The following is a 23,349-nucleotide window of genomic DNA, read 5'->3' on the forward strand; positions in this document are numbered from 1 at the left end:
TCATATACTCTCTCACAACTGATTCGCATCCCGCCAAGTATTCCACGAGGCAGTCCTCGAAACCTGCCGAAACCTCTCTTGCGCTTCGACAGCCCTCCAAGCTGCGTTGCGATTCTCTTGACGTTCCTTGTCTTCTTCAAGGTCTTTCTAAGACGCCAAAGCAGCATTCTCCGTCTTGGCGGGAGTAGGCACATCAGCAGTTGTGGTAGTCTCCTCTTGAGCTCGCTCCAAAGCCTCGACGCGCTGAGCGTCGCTCAAGCCTTCAGTTTGCGGAGCAGTGGTGGTGCGGTCTGGCAGGCTCTGTGTGGCCATGGCGTTGGAGCCGAGCTTGCCGGCGGAGGCAGAGTGGACGGGCTCGACGGAAGGCGACCAGCCGCGGAGGGCAGCCTCGGCATCGTTGAGGATATCGCGGCCCTCTTCGGCGTGGGCGTAAGCTGGGCGCTCTTCACCTGGAACAGTTGGAGTGTCATCGAGCAGGTTGATGAGGCGGCGAGCCTGCTGGGCGAGGAGGATTTGCTTCTCGGCGCGCTCGATGACGGCGGCGGTGTGGAGGTCGTAGGCTTCCTTGAACTTTTGGCGAGTGATGTTGGTGAGCTGAGCATCGGCGACCAGGCTCTGTGCCTCAGCACGGACAAGCTCCTGCTCGAGGGTGACCAGCTTGGTCGACTCTGGCTCTTTGTACTTGAGCTTCTGAATCTCATCTTGGATCTGCATTGTCGTGTCAGCCTGCACCCCACTTCTCCACGACCGCAAAGACTCACCTTCTGCTTCTGCGTCCTCGTCGGCTGCACGCTCGCCTCAGTGTTCCTAATCTGCTTCAAGACACCTCTGCTGTCCTCCAGGTTCTGCGCATACAAGTCCTCCTGCTCCGCAATCTCGGCAAGCAGCACGCCCAACTTGTCGCTGACATCGCTGAGGGCCTCATCCTCTGTGCTTTCACCCCATTCGCTCAGCTGCGAAGCAATGCTCTGCGACTCTTTGCCTGCCTGCTCAAAGGCGCCAATGGCGTGGTTCTGGGTCTTGATCAAGGTGCGGAGCTTCTTGGAGAGCTCGGGCTGGCCGACGCCGCGCAGCGACGACATGGCGAAGCGGTGCTTGTTGCCCGAGTCATTCTGCTTGTGGCGGAGCGATCCTTTGCGTCCGATGTTCCTGTTTCTGTTAGCATTGTACTGTGATTGTTGTCGCGGGCCAGAACATGGCGGGGAGCAGGGATAACTAGTGCGGCGTACATGGCGGCGATTGTTCGGCTGTTTCCGAGGTTCGTTTGGGAGAGTGAGATCTGTTACAACAAGTCGTTCAGACGCTGTTTCAAGAGAGGGCGATAGAAAGACAAGCGAACAGTCGGTCAGTCAGGATCTGCGCGGTCGATGGCAGTTCCACGAGCGTCCGAGGAGAGCTGGATGACGTCTATGCAGCATGACGTACATGTCGTTCGCAGGCACGACCATCTGACACCCACACGGCCCAACTCGGACGACAAAGAAGGCCTACTGCACACATTCCACAACTTTGTGCCAGTCACACGTGCAAAGAGGTGCAATATGGGTAGATCTACCACTTTCGGACACAATTGTCTCGGAAGTCTGGAAGCTGGAGACAGCAGCGAAAAGACAATGTTCAGCTTGTGAAAGCATGGCATATCTTCAGTACGACCGAAATATATCAGTACCCGTCGCATAACATATCATGTATGCCCCAGTCCCAGCAAACCGCCCAAGTGTATCCCATCATAATCTCATAGCATCATTCACACCCATTTCACTTTCTCCACTTCACACCACGCTGCCCCTCTCCAACAATCTTTCTCCTAACAATCACCTCACATAAGTCCTACTCGTCCTCTTATACACCACCCTCTCCCCACTCCTTCTCGGCTCATGGTAACTGCTCCGACTGACCCTCTCCACCGGAACCACGCTCGTCCTCCTGTATACAGATCTCGAGCTGCTCCTCGGTCCTCCGTGATAATTGCTCACAGGACGCGGCGGGACATCTCTCCCCCGGACCACAACCTCTTTCTTTGGAGTGACCAGACACATGTTTTATTTGTGTGTTGTTCTCCTTCTGTTCGCGATTCAAGAGCGGGATGATGAAGAGGTGTGGTGTGTGGTCGTGAATCGATGATGGCGTAAGCTGTAGCCTTGAAGTCGCGAAAGCGTGTCTTATATCGTCGGGCTCGTTTCGATATATTCCTCGCCGTGCTCGTATCGCTGCGCGTATTGGTCTCGTATTCCTCGACTGCTGCCTGCGTCGTATCCTCAAGAGGGCAGCTGCCTTCTTCCCTCAGAGTCGCAAACAGATATGCAGTCCTGTCTCTCAGAGTCCAATCCCTCGTATCTCCAGAAAGAAATCGAAAGGAATCAAGTGAGCAGCTGAAACCAACAAGAAACAAGAAAGAGACGAGTACCCACCATCATCTTCACTTACCCCCCAAACGAAAGCTACTATATTTGCGACACCTCAGCTTCTCAGCAGCAGGAACGAAAACCCTGACGACTGCCAGGCGGCCTCAAGACTCTCTCGCTCCGCGGACAGCCTAGACCCTCCTCAGCAGCAGCACTTCCCCAGCCATCCCGGGCAAGCGATGGCGCGGCGTCAGTGACGACATAGAGCCAAGCAAATGCAGACGACGACGGAAGTATGATGATGATGACTGGACCTCCGTTTCAGTCGTCGGATGTGAGGGGATGCGCAGGCTTCCGTAAAGAGAGAGGTAGAAACTCAGAACATTGTATACCGCAAAGTGTAGAGAAAAGAAGATGAGAGCGAGGACATGGCCACGCAACTGCTCGTCAACTGCCAAAACTTCGGCGATGCGCTGGCTGCCAAGAGACAACAAGAGCACATTGATTCCACGAGTTCAGCTTCAAATCCGTACAAATAAAAGACAATATTGTTATACTGTATATAATATACTCTTCATGTTCGTAGAATGTCATAAAAAGTCATGCTCGCCTCAACGCATTTCACTCATTTCAGCAGAATTGAAACCATACCAACCCAATCCTCAAACACAGCACCAATCAGTCAAATCATCAAAATTCCGACCCCCCTTGCGCCTCACTAATCAAGCTCCGATTGCTCTGTCTGCTTCGAATCGGCTCATCAATCTCCATAGCGCCACTCATCACCCTCACAATTTTCTTGTCCCTCCCTCCATCGTTATGCACCAGCACCTGCGCCGGGCAAACCACAATTTCATCATCTCCTTCCCCAACATCATCGCCTTTTTTGACGACGAGCGGGAAGAGAACAATCTTGACGACCGCATGCTTTGCGGCCAATTCTTCGTTGGAGCTGAAAAGCCCCGAGCGCTCATTCATGAGCGAGGAGTTGAAGTACACTTTGCGAACCAGGTCCCCATTAGTGTCATACTCGGGCTGCAATGGTGGCAGCATAATGTACTCTGCGCGTTGCGTGCGCATCTCGATTGCAAGATCCACTGCGATGCGGAGCACCTTTTGTAGAGATGCTTGTAGTTGACTTCTCGAGCTTGAGGGCGGTGGCAATAGCATGCACAAGATCTCGAAGATCTCATGTGCAACTGCTTCAGTGTCGAGAGCGCATTGTGAATCGAACTGAGGACGCTTGGAGAGAAGCGTCAGTGTTGTTGCGCGCCAATGAGCCACTGCGCGAGGTGGTCCAACTTCTGCGAGGAGCTTTTCGAGAGCTTTGAGTTTCTGTCGCTGCTCGCGGTCCATGCCGAAGAGGTATCGTGTAAAAATGTACTCCCAGACCATAGTCATCACAACTGACATGAACACGTCCCGCCTGCGAACGCGGTCGCCAAGCAGCTTGTCCACATCAGAGCCGTCCAGGACTGCATTGTCCAGACGAGCCTCGATCTTATCGTCGTTCAAGTCGGTCGAGAGGCGGCACACGCGGTTGTCCGACATCTTGGAGAAGCGCAAGACCCATTGCTGCACATGCTGGCACAGCTTCTGGCACGCGCCATCGAAGTAATCTTCGTCTCTCTGTACGAGGAAATCTGATGACTTGGACGATTGGATCTGAACTTGCAATGCCCGGATCTGCTCAGCGGCAATGTCAAGCTGTTCGCGCAGTCGGAGAATCTCCGCATTCTTGTCGGCCAACGAGCTCGCGATTTCAGCTTCCACGATATCTCGCATGCCGGAGGTGATCCTGCCATGTTCGCTGCGCATCCCTTCCAGTTCCTGTGCTGTTTCCTGCCATTTGCTGTGAGCTTCGGCATGCTCGGCCTGGAGGGTGGCATAGCGTCCATTCGTGTCGTCGACGAGGTTGCGGTTGGCCTCAGTCAGGCCGTTGCTCAGTTCCGTCAGACGGGCCACTTCATCCTGCAAAGGTTGCAGCATGGCCTTGATCTGGTTGATCTCGGCATCTTTGGCCTGGAGTTGAAGGTCACGTGCTTCAAGTGCTTCCTGCAATGACCCGTCGCCCAGTCCGCGGGCACCTTCACTGGCTTGTCGGGCTTCCTGGAGTGCGCGGTTCTCGGCCACCAGGAGATCTAACCGCGTCTCCAGGTCGTTGATGTGCATGCTCTGTCGCTTTCGCACGCTTGGCGGACGCGTCGGCGAGACTTGCGACCGTTGCGCGTCGCCATATCCTTGCTGCGTGCTGTTAGTGTTGTCCTGACGATTACTTGAACCTGCTCTACTCACAAAAACATCGTCCGAGGTGTCCATTGCGCGCGAGGCGCCTCCGTGAATCAGCTCATCGTGCTCGAGCGGTGGTGTCGGCGGTGGCTCAAAGGCAATGGTCGAAGGTGAGGCTCTAGCGCCAACGGCCGATCCCGCAAGCGAGCCATTCAGCGAGCCGAGATCAGATCCGCCCCGCTTGCTTGCCGCCCGAAGATCGCCGGACAGGCTGGTGCGGCGGAGCGAGGGCGTGGAGCTGCTGTTGCTGTTCCGGCTGTAGGAGCGCATCTCGTGAGGAGACTTGAAGTGGTTCCCGCTGACATTCGAGCGGTCGCTCAGCACACTGGCAGAGCGCAAGTCGGGCGTCAGAGGGCCATTTCGTGGACGAGATCGATCGAGCTGCACGGTCTCGTTCTCTTGGTCCACCGGTGGCCATGGCAAACGGTTGAAGACTTCGTCCGAGGTACTGGTAGGACTGCTGACAGATCTCATGCCACCGCTACCAGAGGATCGATGGCGACGGTTCGACGGCGAAAGAGCTTCTTCTTGTGCCCGAATTGCTTTGGGCGTCTCCGTCCTTCGGACTGCCTTGATGTTTTCTGGTCCGCCAACCTCAGCTCTTGCCTTGCTCCTCTTCCGCGAGTGCTGGCGGCGAGCATGCTCTTCGGGTATGGCATCGAGAGGAGCTCGTGGTGATGTCGGTGAGAAGGCAGATCTGTCGCGATTGCCATCCCAGCTAAGTGCCGGACTGTGCTCTGCGGGGACAGATGCAGACTGTGCTCTGGTGTGATTTGTGCTGCTGGGCTTCTGAATAGGTGATGGCTGCTCTGGAAGTTGTGATGGGGAAAGCGCAGCTTCTGCGAGAGGGTCAGGGGGGGATTGGAAGAGATAAGACGCGCGGTTCTTACTTGTGGGCTCGAGAGGGGTGTTGTCGCTCAACTTGCGCTCGTGGTGGGGAACGTCTCGTGCACTGTCGTTGCCACGTCTCTGCTTCGGCGTGTGAATGTCCCAGTCCGGGCTTGTTGGCGTCGAAACACGCAGCGGTTCAAGCGAGCGTCGCTGTAGCAAGCTATCGCGGGAGGAGCTCGTGCGTACGATTTGTGGCACCTCAGCACTTGAGCGGTCGGTTTGCTGTGAGGAGCGCTTCGCAGTCTCATAGCCACTGTCACGAACAGTTCGGTCTTGAGCATCTTGCTTGGAAGGATCAACAAAAGCCTGGTCATCGCCTCGAAGCGCAGCAAATGACCAGGACGACTCTTGCGATGGCAGTGAGCGATCTTGGGACCCTTTGTCTTGCCCTGCAGCGCTGGCAATGCCCACGCCGGCAGCGGCCAGACCTGCCGCTAGTGCAGGCAACCCGGAGGATTGATCTGTCGACTTGGTGGGTGACCGCGGGACTTCCGTTGGCAAGTTCTGGGACACTTCGGAAGTGTGCATCAGGCCGCGTGATCCGGAATCATGGCTTGCCCTGCGGTCCTGTGACTTGCCATCTGCGTTTGCGCCTGCAGGCGGTGCACGACGCTTGATGCGCTCCAGACCTGGAAAGACAGATTGCACGATGCTGTTGGAGCTGGTGGCGCTGCCAGGGCTCTTCACTGTAGGTTGCACATCTTTGTCCTGACCAGTCACCTCATCCTTCGTCAGCTCAGCGACTGCCTTTGCCGATGTGTCCTCGGCTTCAGACATGATTGCAGATCGCTCGGTATCGTCCACGGCACTACTTTCAGGGTTGTCCGATGTGCCGCCAGATCTGGCCTTCAGCTTCTTTTGTTGTCGCTTGTTCTTCTTGTATGCTTTGTAAGCCTTGTCCATCGCATCGACGTCCATCTCATCTTGTACCATCCAGCTGTGCTCATTATTGTCGGTCGCAGCCACTGGAAGTGGAGCTGAAGGCTCTTCACGTGATGCCTCTGCTGGAGCATCGGCGTCCATCTCTTCGACCTGAGTAGATCGAGCTTGTTCAGCAGACTTCTTTGCCTCCTCATCCTCTGCCACTGCCGTCTTCTTGCCTTTCTTGCCCTTCTTACGCTTGGTTGTGGTAAAAGCGAATTCGGACTCGGGTTCAGCTTCTGTTGGAGACTGCTCCCTGCTGGCCGCCATAGCCTTCTCTAGAAGCGTTGCATCGAAGCCAGTACTTGCGAGTGTCTTGTTCAGAATGTCATCGACATCGCTTCCCGCTTTTGGCTGTTCATCGGCAGTCTCAACAACAGGCGGTGACTCAGAAATTGTCTGGCTCTTCTTTCCCTTTTTCTTCCTCTTGCTGACGGTGGTTGAAAAGATGTCCTCTTCTGGATCAGCCTCAGCAACTCCAGTAGGTGATGCTCTCCGCTGGAATGCGGGATCATTGATGACCATGTCTGGATTGAAGCCGCTATCGGCCAGTCCGGCAGCGACCGTAGCTGTAAAGTCGACATCGCTACCGGCGGATGCAGATGGCAGTGTCGAGTTCAGGTCTCTTGTCTCTACTGGCAACGCAGAGACTTCGCGTGAGCTGTCTAGCAGCTGTCCAGAGGTAGCGGCTTCTTCAACTCCAGGATCATGGGCGGTCGCGATTTCCACGGCATCGTCGATCGTTCTTGAGTTCTGCGCATCCTCTGTCGCAACAGACTGCTCTGCTTGAGGCACATCTTCAATTGTCGGTGCTGGGTCCTGCTCGAGTGGAGCTGCAGGAGTTGCGCTGCCACTCTTCCGAGCCTTCTTCTTATCCTTTTTCGACTTCTTGGTGGAGACTGCGCCCCAGTCATACACATCCGACGTAGTAGCGGCCTCTTTGTCTTCTGTCGAAGCGGTAGCTACGGCGATAGCAGCGGCAGCAGCAACAGCGCCCGCGGCAGCCTCGGCGAACTCAGCGCCGTCGCTGCGCTCCGACTTGGTTGGCTCGTCAGCTACAGGCTCTTCAACGGCACGTTCGACGCCCTCGGACGCCACATCCACTTCTCTTGATGCATTTTGATGGTCAGCTGGTTGCTCGAGGGGATGAATGGGTGCTTCTGCGATACGCTCTTCAACTTCACGCTCTGCAATCGCTTCGGTGGAGTTGCCTTGTGCTGTTTCGGGTTGCTCATCATTCAGATCTGCTGGGACGACAGAGGGCTCCTCGATTGCTAGCTCCGCATCGCGCTTGGCTTTCTTTCCCTTCTTGCTCTTTTTCCCTGTGCTTGGTACAGCCCACAAGTCGTCCGCATCTGCTTCGGTCGACGGCTGCGCATCGCTTGTGCTCGTCTCAGCCTCTGGTCGCGACTCCAAGCTTTCAGCCTGAGATTCGGCCTGGGATTCAGCCCGAAGATTCTCTGCAGCAAGCTGTTGAAGCTTTTTGGCCTTCTTGCCTTTCTTGCCCTTGATTGGAAGTGCCCAGACGTCTTCTGACTCGGCTTCTGTTGCTTCTTGGGAAGTCGTTGCTGTTGACTGTGGGACAGACACATCTTGGAAGGTTTCCTCCAACACTTTCGGCGAGTCTGTCGGTGGTTCGGAAATATCTTCAGAAACCGATTGCTCCCCTTTCTTGCCCTTTTTGCCTTTCTTCTTGCTACTGGAAACAGTGAACAAGTCGTCGGCCTCCTGAGTAGTAGGCGGATCAACAACTTCCGGAGCGATGACATCCTCGCCCTGCGCTTCAACCAGAGCTGGGTTCTCGGCAGGTAGTAGTTCTGAGGGCTTTTCGCGAATAGGGGCCTCAGCAGGCTGATCAACATCGATTGTCTCCGTCACTGCAGTGTCTGTGGCTTTTACATCTGGCTGAGAGGATTCCACATCCGTCTCTGCCGTTCGATCATGGATCTCTTGGGTCAACGATTCGGTTGCGATTTCGGGCTCCAATTGAGCGTCTGGCATCAGCTCATCTTGTTGCTCGGACGTGCGAGCTTCTTCGGCGGTTCCGACATCGCCCACCACGATTGGCGTCTCTTCAAGCGAGACCTGCTTCGATTTCTTTCCCTTTTTGGCCTTCTTGCTCGACTTGCTCGATGGAGTGAACAAGTCATCTGTGTCAGCTGTTTGTGAATTCAGCGCATCGTCTGCATTTGCTGGCTCGATCTTTTCTGGCTGTGCTGCAGGTTGTTCCTCAACGACGACATCTTCGACGGTACGGAGCTCTTCGTTGGCAGTCAGCTCGGGAGTCTCCACATCTCGACTTGGCTCGGTGATTCTCTCGCTGTTCGTCTCGGTGGCAGCAGACTTGTTCTTCTTGCCCTTCTTCTTCTGCTTTTTGGATGATTGCGGCGCAAACCAGTCATCGCCATCTTGTACAGGTTGGGCATCCTCAGGGACCTGTCCAGCAAGATCTTTGGAAGGTTCCATCTCTTTAGTCGCATCGGGCGTCGCTGCAACCTCCGACTTTCCGATCATGGACTCGTTCTCAGACTTCTCAGTAGTTTCGTGCTCGAGGACAGCATCCTTCACTTCTGCGCTGGTAAGGCTGTCGGACGGATTAGTGTTGTCGCCACGTTCCTGGTCAAAGTCAACTGCACCACTCTCTTCGGCCTGCTCCAGGACAGCACGCTCAACGGTCTCCTCTGCGGGTAATTGCTCGCTTGCACCAGACTTTTGCTCTTCACTGGCCTCGAATGTCTCGGCCAGCCGATCAAGTCCCTCCACTGCCGGCGTTACAGTTCCTGACTTCTTGCCTTTCTTGCCCTTTTTCTTCTTGCCGGTAGTCGGGGTAGCCCACAAATCGTCTGTGGTCGCGGTGGGTTCTGCTGTCGTTGGTTCTGGCGCGATTGCAGACTCTTCGGCCAAAGGCAGTTCGGCTGTTGGCTGAGCGGCTGCATCGGCTGGTACATCTTCTGATTTCTCGATTGTCTCGAGTGTGGTCGATTCATCAGCTTTTGGCTCATCCATGTCGAAAACGCCCGACTTTCTGCTTTTCTTGCCCTTTTTCTTCTTGCCCGCGGTGGGGACATCCCAGATGTCGTCTGCTGCTGCTTCGACAGGTTCGGCAGGAAATGCCTCCGGTACCACTGTAATATCATCCGTTGCAGGCTGCTCGTCCACAAGCTGTTCGGCGGTCTCAGCTGGCGGCTCCGTGCTCTCGACAGGTGCATCTTCCAGCTTCTCATCCGCTTTGGGCTCATCGACCTCAAACACACCAGATTTCCTTCCCTTCTTGCCCTTTTTCTTCTTGCTCGAGGTAGAAGGGGCCCAGAAGTCCTCGGATGACTCGATCGGCTGCGTCTCGTTTAATGACTCCGCAGGCATTGGTTCAAGAGATGCGGGCTCGTCCACTGGCTTGTCAAGGCTGTCAGCGGGAAGCTCGTCGCCGGCTACCGTCTTCGAGTCGGTAATTTCGAGAGGCATTGCAGAGTCTTCCATCTTGGCTTCTGCAACGTCCAACGCAGCAGATTTCTTCCCCTTTTTGCCCTTGTTCTTCTTGCTGGAACCCGATGTAGCCCAGATGTCTCCCTCAATGGGCTCGACCGATGGCTGCTCATTTGACGGGTCGGATACAGCGGCATTTTCTTCGGGCGACTTGTTGAACGTCTCAGCTGAAGGATCTTCGATATTGACAGCCTCCTCTATTGATCTTTCGGACGTCCCCACTAGAACCTCCTCGTCTTTGGGCAGCGCGGAAGTCTCAGACGAAATGGCAGCATCGACATCAGGCTTGGCTTCTTCGATGTCAATTGCGCCAGACTTACGGTTCTTCTTGCCCTTCTTCTTCTTGCCTGAGGTAGGAGTGGCCCAGACGTCTTCTGTCTCGGCAGTTGGCTCGACATCAGCCAATGGACCCGTCACGAGTGGTGTAGCCTCCTCGCTCAGCGTAGGCTCTTCCTTCGGCGCCTCCGGTATCTCAGCAGACGTCTTTTCGTTCGGAATTTGCTCATCCTTGGGTTGATCGGCTGTCTCGAACGCAGTTGACGCATCCGTACTCGCGGCAGCCTCATCCATCGCCCAGATATCAGATTTGCGGTTCTTCTTGCCCTTCTTTTTCTTAGAGGTCGTGAAACTCGCGAAATCATCTTGCTCGCCCGCAGGTGTCTCGGGCGCAGCCGTTGAAACGTCTAATTGAGGCTCGGGCGCGTCTGTGTGAGACACCTGGACGTCTTTCGGAGTAGTCGAATCTACCGGCTCATCGGTCTTGTCTGCTTCTTTGGATGTAGACTCCTCGACTTCGAACAAGGCGGACTTGCGACCCTTCCTGCCCTTCGTTTTCTTGGAAGTAGAGAAGCCGGCGAAGTCGTCCTCAGCAACAGGCAAATCGGTGGTAGGAGCAGACCTCTCCGCATCGGCGTCTTTGAATTGCTCTTCGACAGCCAGATTCTTCGACAAATCTGCGTCGGTCGCAGGCTCGGTGATCGGCTCAGGGGTGGGGAGCTCGACGGCTTGTCCAGCAATGCTCTTGTCCTCGAGCTCCGCCACGTCCGGCACCGCGGCCTGGTCGGTCTCCTTTGCGGTCTCAGAAGTTGCGACTTCGTTCGCTGTTTCCCTCGCCGCCTCTGGCACCTGCTCGACAGGCGTTGCAAGACCGGACTTCTTGCCCTTCTTACCCTTTTTCTTCTTCGAAGATACAGTAGTGCCCCAGAGATCTTCAGGCTCTTCGGTCGGTAAAGGCGCTGAGTCGGTTACATTCACAGGGCCTTCACGAGTCTCGTCGGCCGACTGCTCAATTGCTGGCTCGGGCAAAGCTGGCTCCATGCCGGTGTCAGGAATAAGATCGCCACTGGTCTCGGGCAATGGGGTCGAATCAGGCTGAGCTTGTAATTCATTCTCTTTCTCTTCAGTCGCAGGGATAGATTTGGAGCCCTTCTTGCCCTTTTCGCCCTTTCGCTTCGATCCGGATGCCCACGAAAGGTCATCTGCAGTCTCATCCACTGGCGTGGAGGTCTCCTCTGTCACGATGTCGCGCGCGGTCTCTTCAACAGGCTCTTTGACGAGTTCCGCCGATTGCTGAGCTGGTGCTGAATCAATGTCGGGCACGGTTTCACTGGCCTCATTGAGTGGCTTAGTTGTCTCGAGGTTCATATCAGGCTCGTCTTTCGCAACTTCCAGTTCGGGAAGTGCTTCAATAGCAGACTTGGATCCTTTCTTGGACTTTTTGGCCTTCTTCTTCGATGCGGTAGGCCACGCGAAATCGTCCGTGGTTTCCTGCATCGGCGTTGAAGTTTCAGTCTCGACTGACGTCTCGGGCAGCGTCGAGCTGGCCAAGAGTCCGGCAGCCACAGTGGCGCCCCCGATGGCAAGAGCAGGTTCATCAGAAGGTTCGACGCGAGTAGTATCATCGGTTTTGAGATCCTCATTGCGATCCAGCGACTTCTCTTCCTCGTTGCTCGCAGGTATTTCGGTGACGGACTTTTTGTTTTTCTTCCCCTTCTTGCTCTTCTTGGAAGCCGGCGCCCAGGAAAAGTCAGCGTCCTCGTTATCGACGCTGGCGGCAACATCCTGCTGGTCTGCCTTCGCAGTTTCCTCATTGGACCTTTCAAACTCAGGCAAGGGAGTCTCTGCGTCGACTTTGGGCTTCTCTTGGTCATCCTGTGCGCGTTCTGTGACCACGTCCTCTGCTGCGCCTTCAACCTTCACTTCCGATGGTTCAGCTGGGTCGCTGAGGGCTGCATGGTCATCACTGGGGCCTGCGGCTTCTGTGACCAAGTCGATGGACTTTTCGCCAGCGAACTCAGCAGTCTCATCCTTGTTCTGCACTTGCTCCGAATCGGGGACGTGGGAAGTGGTGTCTTTGTCTAACGGAGGTTCTTCGGTGTCCTGTGGAGTCTGAGAGCCGGATTTCTTGGCCTTCTTCGCTTTCTTCTTATCCTTCTTCGACAGTGGAGCTGCTGTAGAGACCTCTGGCTCCTCTGCAGCAGGCATCGGGGTTTCTTGCTCCTTGGCTGCCTCGACGTCGGCTGAAAGGATGTCTGTGCTGGCGAGATCATTGGAGGTAGGGATGGACCGCTCTGCCTCGACTACATCTTCGGTCTTTGAAGGAGACGTCTCTTCAACCAGGTCTTGGGTCTCGGGCGTTAGGATGGACTCGTCCGATTGCTGCGACTTCTTGCCCTTTTTGCCCTTATTCTTCTTGCTCGATGGTGCCCAAAAGAAGTCATCCGTCTCTGCAGTCGCAGTTTCGTGGGCAGGCGCAGGATCAGCAACGACATCCTGAGCATCATTTGCCGGGGGCTGGATATCTGCTGGTGCATCTGAAGTGACGATCTGCTCTTCCATTGCTGTTTCAGTATCCTTCAAGAGAGGTGCCTCGTCACTGATATCCTTGGCTTCGGAAGACTTTGCAGGCGTCTCGCTGGGTTGTTCGTGTTGAGGGGATTCCACGTCCAGCAGAGCGGACTTATCGAGAACATCTTCATTTGGCGGCACTTCAACCTTCTCAGGTTCCCCGGGCGTCTCAAACGCTGTGGCATTAGCAACAGCAGGCTCAGAGGGAGAGCTCTTTGCAGGTTCAGGGATTATCGGCGCCTTCGAAACAGACTTCTTGCCCTTTTTACCCTTCTTGCCACCCTTCTTCGAGGTGCCAAGCGACCACTCTGCAGGATCTCGCGGTGTTGGATCGCCAAAAGCATCCATGTCCTCAGAAGCTCGCTCAGGCTCGAACTCAGCGCCACGGTCAGGCATGATCTCGCCATGATTAGCTGGCTTTCCCTCAGGAGTGGAGCTGAAATCAGCTGCATCAGAGGCAATTCCAAACACATCGTCGACCAAGTTGTTTTGCTGAGATGAGGTCTCGTTAGTGTCGGCGATGACGGTCGCAGTATCGTCCATCATATCGGCCCAAGATTCTTGAGCAGGCTCTACCGCTTGTTGATTTGAAGCAGTCATTTCGACCTCCTTGTCGGCTGCCGCTGGCGTCGCCTCGTGGAAATTGTCCGCTGTCGGAGTCGACTCTGCGGCAGGTACTTCAGCAGGCAGAGAAGCCTCCTCCGCATCATGCCAAGAATCAACAACAGGTCGAGCCTCGAAGAAGTCTTCAGCGTCATGGAAGGAATCATCGGGAGTCTCAGTAGGCTGCGGTACTTCGTCCTCCGCCGCGCGGTCAGCCTGATGAATGACTTCACCGGCAGGATCGCTGGCAGCTGGAACGGTTCCCAAATCAGCTTCCAGAGTCTCAACCGAAGGGTCGTCCTCGACCTTTGGCTCCTCTTCCACTTGCAACGAGAGCGACTTCTTTTTCTTCTTGTCCTTTATGCTCTGCTTGCGGGACAATGTAGGCTTCTCCCCGTCCACGGATTGGGCGGTACTCGAATCGACATTCTGCTCACTACGTTCGATGGCAGCTTCGGGCGTAGCAATGGCGATATGTAGATCTTGCTCGGTGGGTGCATCTCCAACATCATTTTGTGGCGCAGCTTCGGGCGTTGTTTCCTTTGGTTCTTCCCAATCAGAGGTCTTGCTCTTGCGCTTGTCTTTCTTGGACTTCTTCTTCGAGACCGGAGCTCGCCATGCGTCATCAGCTTGTGGCTCAGCCGTGTTGTCTAGTGTAGATTGAGGCTCGTCTTGAGCAGGAGTATCCTCGTGAGATGCGAGTGCGGACGCAGCAACGGCTCCGGCAGCGGCTGCTGCGCCTACAGCGAGTGCATCGGTCTTGCTGAAAGCCTCTTCAGCAGATTTGTCGGTCTTGAGCGCGGTATCATCCCGAGTCTCCTCAGGAATCGCAGTATCTGCTTGTTCTGGCTCCCACGACGAGTCAAACTGCTTCTTGTTCTTCTTGCCCTTTTTCTTCGTGCTTGGCTGGGAGAAATCGTCTTCTACGAGTTCCTTTGAAATCCCTGTAGCATCTGCTGGCGTCTGAGCGGCTTCTGTGGCCGCCTCTGGCTGCGTCGTTTCTGTCCCAACGTCAGGTTTTACGACCGGCACGTCAAGCTTAGGCTCTGCAGCGTCTACAGGAGGCTGGTCCTCAAGCTCGAGCGACTTCTCAGCTGACGCGTCGATGTCTACGTTGCTTAGTGCTTCTGGTTTCGGTGCTTCTATAATGCCATCTTGACTGGCAGGAGTTTCGTCGGGCTCATCCCATGAAAGCGTCTTGGACTTCCGCTTATCCTTTTTGCTCTTCTTCTTAGACGTGGTAGGAGCCAATTCTTCAATAATAGGCGCGGCGCTGTCTGTTGGGATAATGTCGGAACGTTGTGCAGTCTCCTCAATCGACATCGCTGCCTCTTCAGCAACAAGGTCCTGTAGAATACCTGTCTCAATCGCCTTTGACTCAGTTGCATCACCCTCGAGACCTAAAGCATCCTCAGAAGGCTTCTCCGACTCGTCGAGAGACACGGTCTTCGATTTGCGCTTCTCCTTTTTGCTCTTCTTCTTGGAGGAAGCGGCAGGCACATCTTCAACCGATTCGAGATTATCAGCGGTTGGACTTGCTTCTGGGACAGTCTCCTGGGGAGCGGGCTCTGCAGCAGGGGCCACATCGACAAATCGATCTTGCTCCTCTGTGGCCTCTGGGATGGCATCAGGCTGAACTTCTTGCTCATTCTCGCCGGCTGCCTCAGCAACAGCTTCCCCAGCAAGTGCCTTCTGCTTCTTCTTCAACTTCTTGCTTTTCTTGGTAGACACTTCGGGGAAGGAGTCATCGGCAGGTTCAGGGTCTGGTATTGCGGTCTCTACAGCATCCTTGGTGTCTGGTACAGACTCAACGAAACCCCCGATTACTGAGGCATCGTTTGAAATCGTTGGCTGGGAAGTATCGACTTCGAGCAACGGAGCTGATGAGCCCTCGATGGGTTCAGCGGCAGTCGGCAACGAGTCGGCGATTCTCTCTGTGCTCTGTAAGGATTCGGATCCGGCTTCGGGCGCATCTACGGCAACGCCATGGCTCTTCGAGTCTTGTTGTTCCGCAGTTTCCGCTTGCGCAATCTCAACTTCGGGCTCAGCGGGCATGGAAAGTCGCTTCTTCTTGTCCTTTTTCGACTTCTTCTTCGACGTCGTCGGAGCGGTCCAGTCATCGTCGATTGGAGTGATTGCAGTGGTCTGCTCAGCCTGGAGATCTCGAATTGGCTCAGGCTGAGTGTCCTGAGCTGGCTCGATAGGCTGCTCTGGCTCTACTGTAGCATCAACAGACTTCTCAAGATCTTGAAACTCGCCTGACTTCCCCTCGACTTCTGGCAAGACGTCAAAGGTAGAGCTCTGCTTGCTTTTCTTCTTGCCCTTCTTAGATTTCTTGCTCGAGATTGGCTCAAAGACCTCCTCAGTGGTCTCTGCGGGCTTTTCGGCGACTAGAGGATCGGTAGACTCAGCATGGACTTCGTTTGGCATTTCATGCGTCACCTCCTCGGGCTTGTGCTCGGATTCATGAACACTCTGCATCGATTTTCGGAAAGCATCTGCTTGTGAAAGACCCCAGCCAATAGCACCACCAGCAGCAACTGCACCGAAGTCAGACAAGCCAAAGTTTGACGAAGCAGGCGCATCGGCGTCTTTGACACCTCTATCGGCATCTTGCACTGGAAGTGAGCTGGACTCTGTCAACGGCAAGTCATCAGCAACACTCGCTTTCGGTTCATCTTCAAATATCGAAGTCCTCTTGGCCTTTTTCTTGTCCTTCTTCGACTGCTTGCGAATGAGCTGGGGTGCCGGGTTGACCTCGACGATTTCAGCTGGCGGTTCGACCTGGACATTTCGTTGCTCAATCACAAGAGGAGCAGGCTCAGACTTGAGGCCAGGGAGTTTGTAAGGCTCCGGAGCTGGCTCCTGGTCTCCGACATTGCGACTCGTCTGGACCGGATCGTATACTGGCATCGAATGCGCAGCTGCAGAAGCGAAGTATCCAGGATCGGGCTGTTGCGTATCGCCATGAGCTTGGAGGGCTCTCTCCTTCTCGGGCGAAGGCTCCGTGAACTCGATCGCAGGCACGACTGGGATTGTGTGTGCTGCAGCCGACGGAAACATGATTGGATCTTGAGTGTCATCCTTCTGCGGCGTAGGCTCGACAGATCTCTCAGTGACTGCATCGTTAGGCGATGCAATCTGTTCCGGCGTCTCAACTTGCGACTTCTTGCCCTTTTTGCCTTTCTTCTTTGACTTCTTTGATGTGGTGACAGGCTCAAACGCCTCTTCAAGCTTTCGTGACGACTCTGCCTCGGCCGAGCTTGTCTGCTGAGCAATCTGCTCAGGCTCTGGCGTTGGCACATAAGGAAGTGGATAGCTATGGGCAGCAGCAGAAGGTAGAGGCTCATCTCGTTTGGCCTCTGCAGCACGCTCTGGAGATCGATCGTTGCCCTTGTGAGCAGCATACACCGCAGCAGTGCCCAACATGGCAGCAGCAGCCAGCGCCTTTGCCTTTGACGGAGATGCCGATCGACTTCGTGACGTGTCCACAAGCAGAGCGGAGTCCTCCGGCGCGATAGTGGTAGCAGCATCGGCATCGACACCTCTTTCCTGCTCATGCAGCCTCTCGTCCTGGGCGAAATCTTCCCAGGTGTAGAACTGTGGTTGTTGCTTCTCCTTCTTCTCTCCAGAACCGGAAGCTATCGGCAAAGCCCAGGGTATCGCGGTTTGTGGCCACTCGCTAGCCTTGGGTGTAGTTTGTTCGGAGCCCAGAATGTCTCCGTCAGAGCGGAAGTTGTTCGCTCCAATGGTGTCCAAAGTCAAACTGCGGCTGCGAGTCCGGTCAGGCGAAGTTGCAACACTGTTCGCAACGCTGAACTCCTCTCTGGCTGACTCATACTCGTCACTCCCTTGCACGCTCGAAGCTCTGCTGGATGGCTTGCTTGATGGCAAGCTGGGCAAGGTGTCTTCAACTTCTTGCACAGGTCGGCTGCGTTCAACCAGATAGAGCGGCATGATCCCCGACTTGATCTCGGACGAATGAGGTCGACTCTGCCTGGACCTAGAAGAACCTGGTGTGGCAGGAGACGTGACACTGGATCCGCCAGGCGCGGTCATCAATGGCGAGCTGAAGCTCTTTGCTCTCTCTTTGCCGCCAGGTGTGGTCGGCGCGTGGCCCGGTAGTCTCAAGGGCACAGCAGTAGACGATCCTGGTCGCCCGATACTGACAGGCCGAGCTGGCTTCTCGAGAACCGGTGCAGGAGTCTGTGGTGAACTATCCTCCTCTTCAATGACCGCCCTCACTTCCTCATGCTCAGGCACATAGGGTAGAGTGAAGCTATGCGCAGCAGCGGATGCCAATGGCACAGCTTGCTCGATAGTTTGCTCAATGTTCTGTTCCTCCTCTTGCACTTCACGATTCTTCTTCCCTCCCTTCTTCCCCTTCTTGCCCCGCGACAACGCACTCGCAGCGACACCAACTGCCAAACCGGCAGCAGCAGCAGTCACCAACCCAGTCCCGGATCCAGCCTCGAGTGGTCTGCCTTCCTTCCACTCAACAGCTGTATCCGGAGAACCTGAGCGACTAACGGGTAGAGGCGGCAGATCCTCTACCCGACTCCCTAAAAAAGACTGATCTCGTGAATCGTACTTGTCTTCATCAGTTCGTCGTCTGTGGTGCTTCGGACGGTCTCCGTATTCACTTTTCGATTCGTGCGAGCGATGTCTCGACAAGCTTTCTCCGCTCTCGTCAGTTCTGCGACGGCGGTGGTGTCGAGATCCCGGCTCGCTGTACTTGTCATCGTCCTCGTGTGTGCTGCGACGGCGTCGCTCACGACTGTCATTGTCGTCCTTCTCGTCGGTAGAGCGATGGCGACGGCGGTGAGACTCAGACTTGACACTGCGTGTGTCATCGTCATCATCGCCATACTCAGAGTCTCTGTGCTTCTTCTTGCGTCGGCGGCGTTCTTCGTCATCCTCATCTCTGGAGTCCTTCAACGTAGGAACAGTCTCGGACGACTTGCGGCCGAAGAGAGAGCCAAATATGCCTTTCTTCTCCTTCTTCGCCGTGGGCGACTCTTCCTTCTCCCGGCGCGAGCGGCTGGATGTTACAGAACGAGTATCATCGTCATCGTCTAAGTGCCTAGACCGACGACGGCTTGAGCTGACAGACATGGTATCGTCATCTTCATGCCTCGATCGCCGCTTGTGCTTCTTTCTGTCGTCGCCATCGGCAGGCTCAGATGAAACCGTGGACTGCGCCTCGTATGCATATTGCGGTTGCTCGTAGTAGTCGCTAGCCCGTCGAGCCTCCTCTCTCCGTGACTTGCGCCGACTTTCCTTGTCAGCGTCTGCTGAGTTGACAGATCGCGCGTCTTCGGGAGACACGTCACGAGGACTTTCGCTGACACGAGGCCCGGCATCGTAGAACTCGTCTTGTGTAGAAGACTGTCGCGAATCTTTGGTATCCTCGTTCGATCGTCGCTCGATCACAGTAATCGGATCGCTACGGCCGGCTTCGCTCTCAACCTTGTCGCCATTCATGCCGACATAGTCGTCCCAGGCGACTTCGGATCGAAGTGGTGAGCTGACCTGCGGTGTGCTGTCGAACGCAACACTACTCCTCTTGCCCTTTTTCTTGTTCTTTTTGCTCGAGGACGTAGGCTCGAACCATTCAGAACCAGGATCCGTCTCTGCTGCAGCGACTGGCTCTGGAGCACTCTTCGACACGTCAATCTCGCGGGACTGATCGTAGAGCGGATCACCAGTGCTCTCTTTCGTGGCTTCGGCACTCTCAGGCGAGGACTTGCGCTCTGGAGTATCCCATCCTCCCGGCATACCACTTGGCGCATCACGCGGATCATCGTACGACGACTCGCCGAGTTTGGACTTGCGCTTTTTCTTCTTGTCCTTTTTGCTTGAGCCAGACGGAGATTCTTCTGCGCTGTCGTTCAACGTCGCAGCCGCAGCAGCTACTCCACCAGAAGCAAGTATGGTATCAGTGACATCAGCAAAACTGAAGGCAGACTTCTTGCCCTGCTTGTCAGCCTTGCGCTGCTCAGACTTGCTCAGTTCGGGAGACGGCGGCTTTGCTGTCACATCGCTAACGACAGTATCACCGCTCCACGAAGGCATACTGATGGCGGATTGTGTGCTTGCGATTCTTCGGAGACCGTCCTCAAACTGGCTGGCTTTCTGGTCTTTGCTGCTCGTGCTTGGGAAGTACTCGTTCGCTTCTTCGATATCGGCCTTGGGAGATTCGACCACGGGCGTTGGCTCTTCGCTGTAAGTAGGGTCGATGCCAGCCTTCTTGGCAGCCTTCTCGCGCTTCTTGCGCTCTTTGGCCGAGAGGGGTGGTTCCCAGTTGTCCGTCTCAGCTTCGCGTTCGACGACGGGCGTCACAGGGTCTTCATCGAAGGTCACGCTGGCGCGCTTGGCCTCCTTGTCCCGCTTCTTCTTCTCTTTGGCTGAAAGTGGAGGTTCGAAGGCAGGCTCTTCTGGTTCTGCGACAGCTGCTGGTGGCTCCACGTCGAAAGAGGCACTGCTCGCACGCTTCGCCTCTTTCTCGCGTTTCTTCTTCTCCTTGGCTGAGAGTGGGGGCTCCACGACTGGCTCATCGCGCTCTTTCGCTGGAGTGGACGGCTCGCTGCTGTCAAAAGTGCCACTGCTCGCTCGCTTGGCTTCTTTCTCGCGCTTCTTCTTCTCCTTTTTGCTGAGCGGTACTTGAGCCGCGGTCTCTTCTGCAGCGACATGACGGCTTGCGCCAGTAGATGTATCATTCTGCTCGTCGTCGAAGCCACCGGGGATGCGGGATCTCTTCTCCTCGACAGGTGTGCTCTCCTTGACCTCTCCCTCGATGAAACCGCGTACAGGTGGAGCTCCTTCAGTGCCAGGGGAATCCGCAGCACGGAAGCCAGAGAAGTCAGAGACGGAGTCGAAGAATGGCTGTTGATAAATAGGATGAGGAAGTGTGCCGGGTGATGCGCCCTCTGGCGTTCGCATAGTCTCCTCAACGCCATTCTGGCGATCACGCTCGTTGTCCTTTCGGGTACGCGAGAATTCCGTCTCTTTGTACGGCACTTCAGTACCGCGCTCCGGTGGCACGTCTTCGTAAGCTGTAGAGGTCTTAGCTTTCTGGCTGAGCTCATCCAGAAAGCTGGAATCAGCATCGTCGGCGTTGGACTTGGAACCCTTCTTGGACTTCTTCTTGTCCTTCTTGCTCTTCTTGCTTGAGGCTGTTGTGAAGTCTTCATCCTTATAGGTCTTGGTCTTGTCGCCCTCTTCGACCACAATGTCATGCAAAGCTGCGCCAGCAACCGCTGCGCCTGCTGCAGCCGCGACGCCCTTCCCAATGTTGTTGAGATCAGGACTGGTAATGTAAGACTCCCTGTCTTTCTCCTGGAAGCTCTCCGGAGTCTGCACATCGTAGACATTGACTTCGTCCTCGCCCCAAGATATACTGCGGGAACGATCAGACTTGCTGTCTTTGCCGGAGTCAGGACTCCGCTCAGCGCCACCATCAGCAGCCTTGCTCAGCGGACTGCTCGGCACGCTGCCTTTCGTGCTGGTAGTACGGCTACCAGGAGGCGGCGTAGGAGCGATGACATTGAGTCTCGGCACACCATAAGGAGCATGCTTGCTCTTGCCTCCAAAGTCGTTGCGCAGAGCGAAAGGTGGCATCACGCCGTCTTCTTCAACATGATAGACCTGGACGTCAGAGTCGGGCTGAATGTTTCGTTCCTTCTCACCAGGTTTCTTGGCCAGCACATCTTTAATCTCGTCTGCGAAGAAGTCGGCATAATTTTCCTTTGGTCTGCTGTCCGGACTATAAGCTCGGGCACGCTCAGCAACGACTTTGTCAGCAGCCTTGCGTGCAAGCTCTTCGTGTCGGGCACGATCAGCGGGAGAGTGCTGTGACTGCATAAAGAAATCCGGATTGAAGATGTCGTCGTCCATGATCGGCTCTCCTTGCTCATCACTGCCAGGCTTAATCTCTGTGGCAGCATAACCATTCTTGCGCTCCACGTTCCCACGAGAAGCTTGGCCATACTGGTTGCGAGCTTGACGATCAAGTTCAGCTTGTTCTGCGGCTTCTCGGTCGTCTGCAAAAGCATCGGCATTCCAATCGACACTCGTACGTGGAGGTCGACGACTGACAGGAGAATCGTCAGTGCTATCGCTCTTGCCCCGCTGGCGACGCTTTTTCGCGTCACGATCAGCCATTACGGCGCCAACACCAGCCGCAGCGGCAGCACCAGCAGCAACAGTAGTCCAGCCAGAGGACTGCTTGCGGTTAGGCTCGTCGGTTCGTCGACCACGAGGATCCTCTTGGTAGTCACGGGCGGACCCATTGCGAGCGGATTGCTGGTATTCCCTGGCATATCTCTCTGCGTCCCATTGCCGTCTCTGCTCGTCTTCGCGTCTGGCCTCTTCGGCGAGCTCATATTGCTGCCGTCGCAAAGCCTCCTCGCGCTCGCGGGTTTCTCGCTCGACCTCCGCCTGTCGACGTTCTGCTTCTTCGCGAGCCAATCGCTGCCTCTCGAACTCAGCAGTCGCAGCTGCGGCAGCTGCTTGACGATCGGCCGCCTCCTTCTCAAGTCGCTCAATCTCCCACTGTCGCTCTCGTTCTTCGTGGGCACGCTTTTCGGCCAGTACTCGAGCTTCTTCCTCCGCCTTGCGCTGTTGCTCGCACTCAAGGTCGAGACGTGCCTGAGCACGAGCTCTGTTCTCTGCTTCACGGGCGCGGAGCACTTCTTCTTGTCGTGCCTCCTTTGCAGCACGCTCCGCTTCCTCCTTGAGTGCGCGGGTACGATCGGCACGGCGGCGCTCTTCGTCAGCCTTCTTGTCTTCCTGGCGTGTAGAACGATTCTCCTTTCGCTCTTGTTCATCAGTAAGACCAAAGCGCACATTCGACTGCGAGTCACGAGCCTTGCGACCAGATGATAAGGCGGACCCAGCGATGATAGCACCAGCGCCCAACACGCCCGCGCCGATCATTGCAGCATCCTGACCCCAAGTGGACTGGACCGGGCTCGACTGCGAGCGGCGAGGAACCGGTCTTCCATCGGTTGCGCCTACTGTGGCAGTATAACCTGCATCTGCTCCAGGTTGTGTGAATGCTGGGCGAGCTGGAGACATGGGCTGGGGATGTTGCACAACACCGGGACCAGGCCTATAAATTGGTGGGTCCTCTGTCTCGAACGCGCCGGGCATCGACTGCACACGTGTAGGAGTGCCGAATGCCCCAGAAACGGACTGCTGCCTTGGCGTGCCAGCATCGGAGACTGGCTTCGGGTCGATGTACTGTAGAGGCTGGGAAGACGCCCCGCTTGTGGATGATCTGGCATCAACGCTGGGAAGGGGACGTCCAGTGTCGTCCAGGTATACAGTCCGATTTGGCTGGACAGGTCTGGAGGTATCGAAGACAGAGCCAGCCGCTGCACCAGCGGCGATTCCAGCGCCAATAGGCCCGGCCGCTGATCCGTACTCGCTCGGTGGGTAAGGTAGCTCGCCAGAAGTCGATCTTCGAGAGTTGCGCTTCTTGTCCTTGCCGCCCCATCTCCAACCCCAGGCTCCAAGACCCCCAGCGGAAGACTGAGAAGCGACGCTCTCGAGACTTTGTCGACCAGAGAGATGTTTGCCACCATAGTCACCGAAAGCGAGACCATCGTTGCTGGATGCATCGTCAGAGGGGAGTTCGTCTTCCCAGCCTTCTTCGTCCGATGATCCGGGAGAGCCATGTCGATGATCGCCGACCACATGCTGCTTCACGTGTCTCCGAGCACCCAACTCGGGTCGACTGGTGCGCTTGGTTATTCTGTGGCCTGCTTTGGCAGCGCCAAGGGCGGCAGCAGTGGCGCCAATACCTGCGAGGGTGGCGGCAAGGTGCTGATCCGAGGATTTGCGTTGCGGACGTCCTCGAGTTGATCGTCCAGAGGAACGTCTGGATAAACTGGCCTTGCTTTCTTTGCGACTCAGCGCACTTCCCCCAAATGCAAGGTCAGAATTCGACGAAGATGCCGAGCCGTTG

The 23,349-nt window shown here is 55.7% G+C and overlaps 4 protein-coding genes across 4 annotated transcripts; all 4 read right to left on the reverse strand.

Annotated features, from left to right (window-relative positions):
* Nucleotides 1–147: 147 nt before the first annotated feature.
* On the reverse strand, nt 148–1,448 carry RHO25_011405 (uncharacterized protein; the record flags this gene model as incomplete). Its single annotated transcript, XM_065603406.1, has 3 exons — nt 148–708; nt 762–1,149; nt 1,426–1,448. The coding sequence occupies 3 exons, from the start codon at nt 1,446–1,448 to the stop codon at nt 148–150; spliced, it is 972 nt and encodes a 323-aa protein (XP_065459478.1).
* A 1,587-nt stretch (nt 1,449–3,035) lies between these two features.
* RHO25_011406 (uncharacterized protein) lies at nt 3,036–8,960 on the reverse strand (the record flags this gene model as incomplete). Its single annotated transcript, XM_065603407.1, has 1 exon — nt 3,036–8,960. The coding sequence occupies one exon, from the start codon at nt 8,958–8,960 to the stop codon at nt 3,036–3,038; it is 5,925 nt and encodes a 1,974-aa protein (XP_065459479.1).
* A 50-nt stretch (nt 8,961–9,010) lies between these two features.
* Nucleotides 9,011–18,863, reverse strand: RHO25_011407 (uncharacterized protein; the record flags this gene model as incomplete). Its single annotated transcript, XM_065603408.1, has 2 exons — nt 9,011–9,030; nt 9,083–18,863. 2 exons carry the CDS (start codon nt 18,861–18,863, stop codon nt 9,011–9,013), a joined length of 9,801 nt encoding a protein of 3,266 aa, XP_065459480.1.
* Nucleotides 18,864–21,541: 2,678 nt separating this feature from the next.
* Nucleotides 21,542–22,207, reverse strand: RHO25_011408 (uncharacterized protein; the record flags this gene model as incomplete). The annotated part of the gene is made up of 1 exon (XM_065603409.1): nt 21,542–22,207. One exon carries the CDS (start codon nt 22,205–22,207, stop codon nt 21,542–21,544), a length of 666 nt encoding a protein of 221 aa, XP_065459481.1.
* Between the last annotated feature and the right edge of the window lie 1,142 nt (nt 22,208–23,349).

Source organism: Cercospora beticola, chromosome 8, assembly GCF_033473495.1.
Source record: "Cercospora beticola chromosome 8, complete sequence".
In the NCBI taxonomy this organism is placed as follows: domain Eukaryota; kingdom Fungi; phylum Ascomycota; class Dothideomycetes; order Mycosphaerellales; family Mycosphaerellaceae; genus Cercospora; species Cercospora beticola.